Source organism: Arachis stenosperma, chromosome 5, assembly GCF_014773155.1.
Source record: "Arachis stenosperma cultivar V10309 chromosome 5, arast.V10309.gnm1.PFL2, whole genome shotgun sequence".
In the NCBI taxonomy this organism is placed as follows: Eukaryota; Viridiplantae; Streptophyta; class Magnoliopsida; order Fabales; family Fabaceae; genus Arachis; species Arachis stenosperma.
In genome coordinates this window covers 129,495,058-129,509,613 of record NC_080381.1, presented here as the reverse complement: position 1 = coordinate 129,509,613, position 14,556 = coordinate 129,495,058, and the positions used below count along the sequence as shown (strand labels likewise).

The window sequence follows — 14,556 nt, the reverse complement described above, 5'->3', positions numbered from 1 at the left end:
TCAAGGGATGTGAGAAACGACCAACTTAGGTGTGCATGCGCACTAAATGATTTATTAGTGAAATGAGGTATTTTTTAAATATTGTCTTTTATTTAGCTTTAAGAAAAAAAAATTTCTGATTTTTGAACAATTAATACGTAAAAGTGAATATTTAAATTAATTAAATAATAATAAATCGTTGAAAAAACTAACTAAAAATTAAAAGTTAAAGGACAACTAATATTTCTCTTTCTCTTGTTATACGGCAATTAGAAAAGGACACATAAAAGGAATAATATAGCTTGTAATATTATGAATGCAAATAACAACATATTGATATTGGTGACTGATGAGTTCCCTAATAGTGGGCCAGCCATTTATTTATTGTGGTGAAAGTAGAATTATTTTAGAGGAAGTTTAATATAATTGGAAGGGTAAAATGATGATCAATGGGGAATACGAAGGTATAGAGGGATGGGATTGGAAGTGTTTGGGGGAGAGTCCCAAACAGAGAAGGCACTAGAAGAGTTGAGCCACTTGAGAGTAATTTCAGGGTAGTGACGGTCAATAACATCCTTAAGGCTTTCTGTAGAGTTGACCCATTCCAAACCCTTCTTAGTGTACGTCTCTTCATTGAAGTTGCTTGTGAAGAACCTATCGGCTTCTAATCTCCTACAAATTCAATAACTCTTATTCGACCAAAATTAAACACAAAGAAGAAATTCAAGACTAATAATAATACTATTTATACCTAGATGCCATGAGGAGGAATATAACGAAAGCAGTTTCACTAATAGCGAAACCTTTAATCTTCTTCTCTGCCATTAAGCCAACCAACAAATCAAGCTCTTCAACGTCATCACCATAAACATCTTCTAGTACTTCAATTGCTTCCTTGTCATCTGTTAAATCTTCCCATTTCGAGATTGGTATCAACAATAATGCCCTCCTGAATTCGTTGTATCTTGCTACATTCCTCTCTCTGTCCCTATAAACTGCATCATCACATATATTCATATCATTTTTTTTTATGTTTGGCATGTTAGAATAATAGAGGGTAAGGATTTGATATCATACTTTCAAGAACAGGTAGGTCCACGTGATCTGGCCTTTCTGAGCCGTCCAAGTTTTGTGGTATGAGATCTCTGAGCCACATTGGATAGTTCCAAAGCTCAAGTGTTCCACAAGCTTGGTGCCCCATTGATACTATTTGACTTGCAACCCCTATCTTTGTTAAAGTCTTCTCTCCTTCTAGTCCAATCAAATTCTTCATAGGAATCCTATCATAATACCAAACCGCAAAGGAAATTTTCTTAACCTTTTCTTAAGATTTGAAAAACATTTAGCAATGAATGTTGATATAACAGTATTACTAATAATAATAATAATAATGTTCATACTCTTTGATTAACGGTGGAGATTTATTGGGGCCAGGAGTGGCAGATATATCTCTGAGTTGAAGATTATCAGGTAAGAGTGAGTGCATTCTATAAACACTGACAAATTCCTCAGTTAAAGAGTATGGAACACCATGATTATTTGGTCTCTTCAATCCCACAAGTCCTCCTAAGATTGCTCCTCCAACATGTCCAAACGTGTCCTTAAATTTCTTCCCCAACAATCCATACCTTGAGCGCACAATACTTTAAATTAATTCAATAATTAATCAAACATGCATGTACAGCTAATAAACAATTTTAGTTAATTAGGCACATATAATTAAGAGGAGAGTGTTTAGAGATACCAGTTGGCCCTCATGCCTGCAAGTAGAGTGTCAGTTTTAAGGAGCTCTACAGTCCAATCAATGGTGTGAATCTTTGCAATTACTGCTGACGTCACCAACCTTGCATGCCTATATATTTCTTCATCATCCAATTCTGGGTAGTTTTTCTGTTTTTAATTTGTGCATTCAAATTCAGATACATCAGACGAAATATTATATTACCCGTAACTGATTTCTAACGGTAACTAACTGCCTCTAATTATCTCTAACCAACTTAAAACTAACTTAACTAACTAGTTGATAAATATATAAAACGTGATCGATTGTAAAATTTAGGGTATGTTAGTTAATTACAACAGAATACATATACATACCTTGAGAGCATCACAGACAGAATTGTGTTCATGAACAAAAAGGGCCTGCAAAGTTGAGACACCAGCCCAACTATTACGGACATCACCAGAGACTGCAATTCCATTTTCATTATGGAGAAGTTCCCCTTCTTCAGATATCTTTATCTTCCCATCTTTCAATGTTCTCAATCTCTTCAAAACTTCTCCATTGCTTCCGTATATCACACTTGCATCCCTTCAATTTATTGGTTTTAATAAATTATTAATTCATTAGGTCTTATAAACAGAGTCTACTGTGCTACATGCTTCAATTTGAAAATAAATAATGGATATTACGAGAGAGAGGGAAAAAAAAGTATTTTTAGTGGCATATATATTTGTATTACTATTCACTACAATAATTATTATTGTCCATTTCTTTTATTAAATCAACTCTTTTGTATTTGTCATTATTGCTATAGTAGTTTGTAAGAGAATAATATTATCACTCCATAAGTTATAATTTTTGTCTAATTTATCTTTCAATAATGGAGAGAAAAATTGTAAAATAATTAATTTTGATAATATACAATTAAAGAATGACATTATTAATTTGGGAGGCGCTCCCTAATATATAATAGCAATCGTAATTATAAGAGGAGTTTTCATACTCCATAGAGTAATCTCATTTGTTCATTTCAAAACTAAAACTCAATAAAAGAATAGTATAACTTTTTTATTTGGTGTCACCAAGAAATAGTACAACCCTTTTTTGGTATTAAAAAAACAATTTTAATGTTTTAACCTTTAACCCAATTTTAATAGTCGCTGAAAATCTAAATTAAAACCTAAACAAATAATCCTAAAAGTTTATATATATTTTTTATTTACAAGATTATCTTAGAGATATGGTCAAAAAATTCGTCTAAATAAATGTTTGTGGAGATGATAGGTTACTAGAATAAAAATGGAGATAATTTACTTTGGTTATTTAAATGGTTAGTTTACTAATTTATCTAAATAAGTATTAAAAATTTAAATTTAATCTTATATATGAAATAACTTGTTAATTAATGATAAATTTTTAAATAAAATTTAAATTTATAATTTATTAATTTTTAACTTATTAAACTAAAAAATACCGTTAAAAAAATGGGAGATAAGTTAAATGGGTTAACCACCAAAAACGCCCCCAAATTATTCAAACGCTAACAGAAATATACTCGAATTTTACTATCGACAAAAATACCTTTAAATAATTTAAAAATATAACAACAATAATATCCAACAGTAAATATATATTTTTAAAAAATATCTTAGAAATTAAATTTTGATGTGATTTTTTACAAGAATAATTAAAAAATGAGATATTATTTTTCTTAAAATTTGATAATTTTTTTCTAAGTATATATTTTTTGTGATTTTTTAAAAGTATTATTAGTTGTTAACAAAAAAATTACAAAAAATATATATACTCAACGAAAAATTATCAAATTTTAAGGATACTAATATTTCGTTTTTTAAATCATGCTGGCAAAAAATTGTATCAAAATTTAATCTCTAATATATTTTTTTAGAAATATATATTTAATGTTAGATAATCTTGCAAAAAAACTAACATTAGATATGTATTTCTCAAAAAATACATTAGAGATTGAATTTTGATGCAATTTTTTGTAAACATAATTAGAAAAATGAGATATTATTATTCTTAAAATTTGGTGATTTTTTGTTTATATATTATTTTGTGATTTTTTAAAAGTATTATTGGTTGTTAACAAGAATAATTATAAAAAAGTTATATATTTAACAAAAAATTACTAATTTTTATATATAATAATATATTATTTTTATAATTATATTTGTAAAAAATTGCATTAAGATTTAATTTTTAAGGTATTTTTTAAAATATATATTTACTGTTAGGTATTGTTGTTGTGTTTTTAAATTATTTAAAAATATTTTTGTCGATAATAAAATTTAGATGTATTTTTGTCAACATTTAAATAATTTAGAGACATTTTTGTGATTAACCCTAAGTTAAATTGTCACGGCAAGTGATTTTTTCAATTTGGGATAAGCAGAGATAGAGGCAGGGGTACAACTGTACAAGTCCCCACTTCAACTACGGTGACCAACTAAATTTTTTTTTTTAAATTAAGAGTGAGATTTGAATTTAAAATTTTTAAATAAAAAAAATTATACTATTTAAATTAAAAATTAATTTTATTTTTAAAAAAATTAAAATTAAAACTTGAATTGTTATTATTTTTTTTTTTAATATACGATCTTGGCGATACTATTACAAAAGTGTAATTGACATGCCAACTATCTAAAAAAGAAGTTTAATTGACAATATATAAAGAGTCTTATATATGTTTGACCTTAAAATAATATATGATGAATATATTTTTATATTAATTTTTAACTTCGTCTTATGTTTTTTTTAATGAATATGGATCGAATCTTTATTTTTTTAAAAAAATTAGATTATACAGTATTATTTTGATGTTATGTATATTATTTGTTTTTCTAAAGAAAAGAATTCAATACATTAAAAGTAGAGTTTATTATTATAATAAAAAATTATAAAAAATAAATAAAATAAAATAGACACTAAAATTCTTAACAACGTACTTTCTATTTTTAACCGTATTTATTATTATAGGAAAAATATAGAAAAACAATGTATACAGTGAACAATAATTTTTAAAAAAAGATAAATTTAAAATTAAAATTAAAATCTTTAATTAATTAAATAATTATTATTATATTCTAAAATTTTAAAAAAATTAAGATTAGTACATAAACCATTACGTACAGTTACATATTTATATATTGTATGTTTTATATCTCACCACCTCTCTTCAACGGCGTCGATCTCTCCCACAACCGTCATCGTCGTCGCCGCAAAGCTCTTGACACCGCTACACCTTCATCACCGCACCAGGTTCTCCTCCAGCCCTATTAGTAACGTCATTTTGCACCCCCTCACCGGCGTTTATCTCTCCCGCAACGGTCATCGTCGTCACCGCAAAGCTCTTGACGATCTCGCCTCTCTCACCGCCGCACCAGATTCTCTTCCAACCCTGTTAGTTGCGCCGTTTTTGCACCCTTCACCTGCTTATCCATGTCAAAGTAGCTCTTGTTAATGACGGTCATTATGAACTTGTCGCACTCAAGCTCCATTCACATCGTCACGAACGACGCCAGATTCAGCCTGATAAGGTTTGCGTCTAGCATGAGTTCATTGTTTATTATTTGGTACGCTGCCTCCTTGAGTTATTTTAGTAGGTATGCAGATAATTATTTTTAAATTTTAGCCGGATGATCATTTTAGTATGTATGCGAATAGTTATTTTAATTCTTATGTGGATGGTTATTTGGTTGGAATGGATCTAGTTAGATACAATTAAAATATGTTAGATGTTCAATTTACTAAGTATAAGGATCATTAAATTTTTGAATTATTGAATGAAAATTTTTAGTTGTGTAATTTGGGTAAAATATTTTCTTAAAATATTTTTGGGTCAAATTTCTAATCCGTTGTTCACGTTATTCAGATTCTTGTTGTCTACCTAGCGAAACTGACTATTATATAGCCACAATCATCTGTATAATGGAAAGCATTTCAGATACAACCTTAAAATATTATTGAGATGAGAGATGGTGAAAGTGGGGTAGGGGGAATGGCGGTGCACTCAGGTGGAGGATGTCAAAACGATGGAGCATGATGAGTGGAAAAAGGCGTCAAATTTGGGTCAGGAGGGCGTAAGGGCCAATGGGAAGGCTGAAGTAGGCGGAGGAGGGCAGAGAGATGGGAAACCTAGCATGCATGATACTATGTCTCTAAAGATTCTGTTAGAGACAAAGTGGTGGGTGAGGTGGTACCGAAGCCATTGATCATAGAGGACGTGTTGGATGGGGATAGATCGGTTGTGGTCATCGGGAGGCATGGGTGCATCCAAACCGAAGGTAGTGTTTTCTGAAGAGGGAAGGAAGGTGCTTGCGGAGCCTTACAAAGACACTATAGTGGTTAGCGTGCTCGGTAAGAACCTTAGTTATACGGTCTTATCTCATAGATTAAGGTTCATCTGGAGGTTCAATGATGGTTATGAACTCTTGGATGTGGGAATGGATATTTTCTTGTCAAATGTGACAGAAGAAATGATCGAGAAAAGGTTCTAGTTGGGGGACCATTGATGATAAATGGATTCTATTTGGTAGTCAAACCTTGGTCTTTTGATTTTTGTTCGACAGAGAAATTCTTTGGCTGTACTCTTGTTTGGATTCGATTGACGGGCTTGAAATTTTATATTACTAGAAAAAGGCCATACGGTGGATTACGACGACGATTGGTCCTCCGATCAAAGTCGATGTCGCAACCAAGGAAATAGAAAGGAGAAAATTTGCACGTACCTGTGTACATATAGACTTAGGTGTACCAATCATTGATGAGATTGATGTAGATGATGTGGTCTATAAGATGGAATATGAGCATTTAAAACTTATTAATGATACACACAAGTGTTATAGACACGTCGCGGCTGACTACAAGTCAAAGTTGAAAAATAAGACGGTGAAAACGGAAGCGGATAAGCCACCGGAGAAGCATTTTCCAAGGACTACAAATGTCAATGATGGAAAAGTGCTGTGAGATGTTATTTTTTAAAGTAATTTGTCCATTACCTAAGAACATGGAAAGGAGGATTCTTCGCATGATTTGTTGCATGGAAAGGGAGGCAAAGATCATGCCAATAGTCACGTGGAAGTTGAAGAAGAACGGACCAAGATTATTAATAAAAAAAAAAGTAAAAAAGAGTGTAAAGGACCATGTCAACATAATGCTTGGGCTCAATGTTAAGAAGCCCAATTCTAAAAAATTTGTTTTTGTGGTAAATACGGGTAGAAAGACAAAAAGCCTTAGGCCCTCTAAAGCTCCTAGGCATGGGAGTGTTAAAAAATATGTTAATGTGAATACTATTCATTCTTCTTCATACAGCAGAATTAAAGTAAGGCCAAGTGAAACTAAACATGAGATCCCTTCTCAAAGCATGGTCAGGAAGCGTCTCAAACAAGTTTTCCTTCAAAGTTCTCCGCAAGATTGCAGAATCTTGGAACATGAAGAGAGGAAAGAGAAGTGAGAGCAAAGTGTTAATGTTAAAGAGGCAAAGGAATGAGTGGTCGAAGAGAGGGTTCATGATCTCTAAACCAGGTAGTGTTCTTATCACCCCCGTTTTATTATTGTTGTTATGAATAATAATAAATTTAGCATCATAGCGTGGAATGTGAGGGAGCGTCTGAGAGTTTAACTCGTGTATATTTCAAGAAAAATGTGAAAAAATTTCATCCTTTCTTTTTTTATTGTTATTGAAACCCATATTATCTTTGAGAAGATGAAGTCTTTTTAGGAGAATTTGGAGTATTGTAATATTAGTATCTCTGAAGTTAAAGGTTTGAGTGGTGACATTTGGATTTTGGTGGATAAATCCTAGGGACAACGCAAAATTGTGAATATCACTGATCATTGTGTTGCTTTTGAAATAATTAAAGGATCTCGTACGTGGACATGTAGCGTGGTGTATGCCCACCCCCAAGTTCAGTATTGGCCAACTCTTTGGGATTACCTTAGATAGTTGGTCACTAATATATTTAGTCCTTGGTTAGTACTAGGTAACTTTAATGAAGTGTTGTCTTGGAATGAGGTTAAGGGAAGGATCTTTAATGCTAATAGAGCTCATGTTTTTGCTTCTACTATGGATGATTATGGTTTGATGGATATGGGATCTAAAGGAAGGAGATATTCTTGGCATCGAATAGCCAAGGAGGATTAGATATAACAAAGAAATTGGACGAGAATTTTATTAATAGAGATTGGCGCCTTCTGTTTCCTAAGATTTTTTATGAAATTTTAGGCAGATACAATTCTGACCATTCGCCCCTTCTTATCACATGTGGGCTAGATGGTGCCAAGCAGAAAATGAACCGACCTTTTAGGTTTCAAGCCGCGTGGACCGCTCACCTTTTGTTCCATGATGTAGTTCATAAGGCTTGGAACTCTGAGTGTCCGAATGTTTTTAAAAGTCTTTTTGTTGTAAGAAGAGATGCTCAAAGGTTTAATTCTAAGGTCTTTGGGAATATTTTTATCAAGAAAAGAGAGTTATAAGGGCAGATTAATAGTATTCAATTGTTCTTAGGGTGCTCTGACGACCCTCATCTCAAAGAGGAAGAATCTCGACTTCAGCGGGAATTAAATGCTATTGTTTTAAGGGAGGAGCTTTTTTGGTACCAGAAATCTAGAGAGAAGTTGGTGAGATTCGGGAATAAAAACACTATTTTTTTTTCATCTCCAAACTATTGTCAGACGAAAGAGAAATAAAATTCACACTCTTATGCTTGAGGATGGTACTTGGTCCAATGATGTGAATGCTTTAAAGAATGAAGTCAATAATTTTTTTTTTTCAGAAACTCTTTTGTTCTAGAGAAGAGGTGGAGCTTGATTGTCTTGAGGATGTTCCTCTCCCTAAGCTTAATTATGAAGCATGTGAGTCTCTTGTCAAGCCAGTTTTATTTGAGGAAGACAAATGCGCTGTTATAGATTTGGGTGCCTTTAAAGCTCTTGGGCCGGATGTATTTCAAGATGTGTTCTTTAAGGAATATTGAGAGAATGTTGAAAAAGATGTATGGATGTGTGTCTTTAGAGCCTTTTCTGGAGAGGTTTTGGACACGTCTATTTGTGAAACTTGATTGTGCTCATTTCTAAAGTGGGTAGTCCTACAGTTACGAAGGATTTTCAACCTATAAACTTGTGCAACGTTATTTATAAGATTATAACCAAGGTGTTGGTTAATCGCCTCTATCCTTTCCTAAGGGATGTGATTGGTCCACTTTGAGGGGGGGAGGGTTTCATATCAGGAAGAGGCACAAGTGAAAATATTATTACTGCTCAGGAGATTCTTAACTTCATGCGAAAAACCAAATCGAGGAAAGAAATTATTACTTTTAAAATAGACCTTGAGAAGGCTTATGATAGAGTAGATTAGATATTTCTTTAGCTCTTACTTCGAATTTTTGGCTTTTTGATAGTATCATTACTTTGATCATGAGATGTGTCTATTCCTCATCTCTCTCAATTCTTTAGAACGGTGATAGGTTACAGAGTTTTAACCCCCAGAGAGGTATTCGACAAGGTGAACCACTTTCTCCTTACCTGTTTGTCTTGTGCATGGAATGGTTGGCCTACCAAATTTTCCATCTCGTGGCTAATGAATCTCGGATCCCTATTGCTATATCTAAGGGAGGACCAAGAATTTCTCACCTTATGTTTGCTGACTATCTACTTCTCTTTTGTAAAGCAACTAGGTCCCAAGTTGTAATTGTTATGCAAACTCTTGATCTTTTCACCAAAACTTTAGATCTAAAGGTCAATCTTTCTAAATCTAAAGCTCTTTGCTCTAAACTTATCTCGCAGAGGAGGAAAGAAGTTTTATCACAGGTTTTGCATATTCACTTCACTCAAAATTTGAGCAAATATTTAGGAATAAATATTGGTCACGAAAGAGTGGCTAAGAAAATTGTTTATAAGGTCTTAAATAGGGTTCAAGGCAGGCTTGCTAATTGGAAAAATCATCTTTTCAACAAGGCGGGTAGGTTGTGTTTGGTCAAATAGTATTATCTTCGATTCCAATTTATCAAATGCAAGTCTCTTACTTCCCGACTCATGCCTGTGAAAAAATTGATTCGTTGATGCGACAATTCTTTTGGAAGGCGCAAGCAACAAGGAGGGGCTTATCTCTTATTAAGTGGAAAAAGGTTGTGACACTGAAAAAATATAATGGCCTTGGAATGAGAGATTCGCAACGTGTGAATATTTCTCTTTTAGAAAATTTTTTTTGGAAAATGCTCCACTGCCATGACAAGCTCTGGGTCCAGGCTATATACAACAAGTATCTCTCTAATGGCAGAGGTTGGGAGGCAACGTGTGGAGCTTCTCATGTGTGGAAAAGCATAGTTAAAGCTTTTAAATACTTGAAAGATGGTTTTGAGTGGAGTTACGATAATAGACATCAATCCCTATAGTTTGATTCTTGGTCCTCTTTTGGGAAGCTCTATGATATCATTCTCTATGTTCATATTACTGACATTAATCTATCAGTTGATCATGTAATTCATAATGGAACTTGGAATGTTGATAAACTTTACTCTCCTCCGTCTGATCATTTAGGTTGTCTCTTTCAAGCTTGACTATTTCAAGATTAAATTCGAGTGGAATAAGATAGTTTTGGAACCTTTCCGCTTCGACTGCTTATAACACCAAACGTGGATATTAATGGCTTACTAAAAGGAAATTTCATTGGGATGAAACCCAAAATTGAAATTGGTTATGAAAAACATTTATTCTAGAGAATATAAGGTTGTTGTTATGGATGGCCCTCCATGATGCAGTTCCCACAAACAAGTTTTAGTGCTTCAGAAGTTTAGCTTCCAATAATTCTTGCTCCCGATGCGGGGTCTCTCCTGAGACAATTTCTCATTGCCTTCGTGACTGCGATAAAGCCAAGCATGTTTGGTACATTCTTGATCAATCAGTTCTTGTGAATAATGCTTCATTAGATTTTGTTGCTTGGATTAAGCAAATTATTAATGGTAGGAAAGGCCTAGTTGTAGCAGGGGTTTGGTGGATTTGGAGGTATAGATGTCGAGAGATTTTTAATCCCAGTGAACCTTGGTCAAGTATGAAGGTTGCTATGTTAGCCGAGAACTTGAAAAAAGAGTTGAGTTCTTGTAGGAACAACCGTTACCTAGCCTTTAGTGATGAGTGGACTTATGTTTGGACAGCTCTTCCCAATAATTTTTTCAAAGTTAATTGTGATGCAAGCATAATCAAGGATGATCAGCTGGCGGGTTTTGGGTGTGTCTTGTGAGATGATAGAGGAAAATGGATTCTCGGTTGTTCAGGTTCACTTCTTCCTTGGCCAGTGTATCGTTGTGAATTAATAGCAGCTTGGCATGGCTAAATGTTAGTTTGGGAAGCTGATTGTAAGAATGTAATTTGTGAACGAACTCCTTTTAACCCTTCCTGGTCCTAAAAAATGTTTTCAGTTATAACACAATGATAGATCGAGACATTGTGGTTATACTCTATTAACTCTTGTCAAAAAACTGGGAGGTTCAGTTTGAACTTATTCAAATTAAATACGAAACAAATTGTGTGGTAGACTATATGGCTAAAACTACTACTAAAGGCAGTACGACTCATGTTTGAATAAAATTTGAGGATACGTTGAAGAAGATTTTGCAGAAAAATACGATTTCTGTTAATTAATATTTGAGTTCTTTGAATTTGCGTTCTTTTTTTTTTTTGTTATTTTTATTAAGACAACAAAATCACAATCATTGTCAATTTTCTTTACTCAAGTAAATTGTAAACAATCTTATTAATATTTATGTATATATGTATTTTTTTGAAAAAAAATTTTGAAAATAGCTTTTCTATTAACATTCATGGATATATGCGAAAATCAATGTCTGTTTTTTTTTTTAAAAAAAAACTGGTAATAAAGACTCATAATAAAAAAAATCGCATTTTTCTTAATAAAATTAGAAAAAAAAAGATGTCCATCTTTTCAATTGGAAAATAGTAGTTAGATAGTAGGAATGTAGGATTTAACTCTAATTTTATTTACGAATTTAAATTCTTTCTAAAATTAAATATTCTATTCGAACATTGATAATTTCTTAATCTTAACTCTATTACACTTTAAAATATCCTATTCATTGCTACAGTTAGGAATAGTAATGAGTAGGGTAGGATAGGATTTGGACCGTACCCAATCCTAACTCTATCCGTAAGTTGAGATTTTTATATAAACTCAATTCTATCCTGCTGGCGGGTTGAGAATATTTCAATCTTAACCCTACCCGCTCTTAACCCGTGAGTATCCGATCCAACTCGCGGGTTTCAAAAAAGATAGAATATTATTATATAATTTGATGATAATTTAAAATAGAACAAACTTTTATGTTAAAAAAATATTAAATTATTAGTTAATGATTTTTTTTAGTGGCTAAGGATCTTTTGTATTTAGTGAAAGATTTTTAATTCAACATTTACTTAAAACATATTTTTATATAAGTATATAACATATGCATATATAGAGTGCTAGTTAGTCGGATAGGATTGAAGTTCAATCCATATCCTATCCAATCTGCACGAAAATTCTATCCATATTCTATCTTACTCGTTACGGATCAGGTTGACGACCCTACCCAACCGAATAGAATTGAATTGGATACCCACGTTAAGATACGGATTGCCACTCCTAAATCTACAGTCTACAGCTCACGCATCATGACAAAATTATACCAAAACAATACTCCACATCATGACAAAATTATACCAAAACAATACTCCACTTGCTGCAATCAACTCGATGCTACTCAGCACATCCTCAGATATTGAGTTTGCCAAACATAATCTTATCAACATATCATGCCCATGTGAAGGGGCCTCGGTATTTAGAAATCGTATCATTAAAATATAATACTTTTTTCAGGGTTAAATATAACTTTTTTCTTTCTTCAAAAGTAAGTTATTAATTTAATTTCTAAAAGATAAAAATGTTGCTTGGCAATTTTTTTTTTAAAGATAGATGTTTTTGTTAGCTATTGATATCCCAATAATAATTCTATTTTTATTCAGTATTTTAATATTTAAATTAATATTAACAAAAGACATGTTAAACTTTAAATTGCCAGTCTTTTAATTTTGAGGGTTATTAAATTGATATTTCGCTGAAAAAATTAACAAAATTTAGTTTATTTATTTCAGAATGTTTTGGGAATAGTAGTTTTTAATAATTTTAGTCAATATTTAATTAGTATAAATATTAAATTATTTTTAATAAATAAATTTTTAAATTTATACATATAATAAATATAAATACAAATTATATTAATTTATATATATAAATTTTAATAAATATAAATATAAACTACGTATTTTTTATATATAGATTCCTATATATAAATATAAAGTATTATTAATAAAATACTAACAAATACTAACTCAAAATAATAATATTTATTGTTCATACAATATTACTGTACGAAGTTAAGTTTTCTCCCTTATTTTTTTTACTTGGGGGGTGGGGGAATTGTGTTTGGTTGATGCAAGTCTTAATCCCACTTTCATGTACTTTAATTTATTATTAACGTTGAATTTTATATTAAATCAAACTGAATCTTACTACATAGATTAAAATATTCTTTTAAAATGTAAAATAGAAGGTTTAAGGTTAAAAAAAAAAAAAACACAAATCACTTTTGTAGATATAGTTATAAAAATTGAATCAAATAAAAAAATTAGTAAATAAAAAAATTTTAAAATTAATAAAAATATAATTTAAATTTGAGTTCTCATTATGTTATATATTAATTATAAATTATATAGTAAAATATACAATAATTTTTTAAATATTATTTAATTTTATATTTACTTATATTTAAATTAATTATATCTTTTATTATTTATAATTATTAATATAAATATTATTAAATATACATAAATAAAAAATATTAAATATTTTTATTAAAAATAATATAATTATTTTTTTATAATTATATGATATTTATTAATATTATTTTTTAATAAATACATATAATATATATAACAATATAATAAATATAAATTAATTAATTTGTTATTAAAATAAAAAATATAGTTATTTTAATATAAAAATAAAATTAAAAAATTTTTTATTATAAAAAATATTAAAATTTTATATGCTTATTTAATAATAATCGAATTATAATTTATTGAAATTTAATCATTTTTAAAATATTAATAAAAATATGTATTTTAAATTTTAATTTTAATTTTTTTATTATTTTATATTTATATAAGATCGATTTTATCGATTCAACTAATGATTTATTAGTTAAATTAATAAATTAATAAATTAATTAATTGATTTGATCACTTATTTGAATTTGATAACTAAGTTTTTAGGATTAAAAAAACGTGTTTCTTATTAGCAAGTACCAAGTAGCAGCAAATTAAATCATCACACAATAATATGCAACCAGGTCTAATGAGGTTGTTAGAGTTTGACCCACATTATTGTGATATGACAAGAATCGAATACTCACCGCTATATTATTCACTGTTAAACCTGATAATTGAGGGGCTATACGTTATAATCGCAAATATTAATGCATTTTAGAAAAAATATAAAAATGTAATTTTCTTTTAATAAATAACAGAACAATCACTAATCTAAAAAAAATTGTTCCAACTGAATTAAAAAAGAAATTAAAAGAGATAAGAGTTAAAGCGCATCTTAAATTTTAAAACTAAATTTTAAATTTTAAATATTAAATATTAAATCACAAAATTTTAAATTATTTTATATTTTAAATTATAAATTCTAAAATCTAAATTATACATTTTAAATTTGAGTCATTAATATAAAATATGGGATAAATACGATTTTGGTTCCTAACGTTGAGGGTTAGAATCGA

At 30.3% G+C, this 14,556-nt stretch overlaps 1 protein-coding gene across 1 annotated transcript in view; it reads right to left on the bottom strand.

Annotated features, from left to right (window-relative positions):
- Nucleotides 1-373: 373 nt before the first annotated feature.
- The window catches only part of LOC130979548 (alpha-dioxygenase PIOX-like), a 28,587-nt gene continuing 14,404 nt past the window's right edge, over nt 374-14,556 (bottom strand). The window contains exons 5-10 of the mRNA XM_057903010.1: nt 2,077-2,290; nt 1,724-1,869; nt 1,380-1,607; nt 1,057-1,259; nt 731-974; nt 374-651 (exon numbers count right to left, since the gene is read on the bottom strand). Of these exons, the coding sequence (XP_057758993.1) occupies nt 426-651; nt 731-974; nt 1,057-1,259; nt 1,380-1,607; nt 1,724-1,869; nt 2,077-2,290 (1,261 nt within the window). The 3' untranslated portion in view covers nt 374-425. The remainder of the gene's footprint in view (nt 652-730; nt 975-1,056; nt 1,260-1,379; nt 1,608-1,723; nt 1,870-2,076; nt 2,291-14,556) is intronic.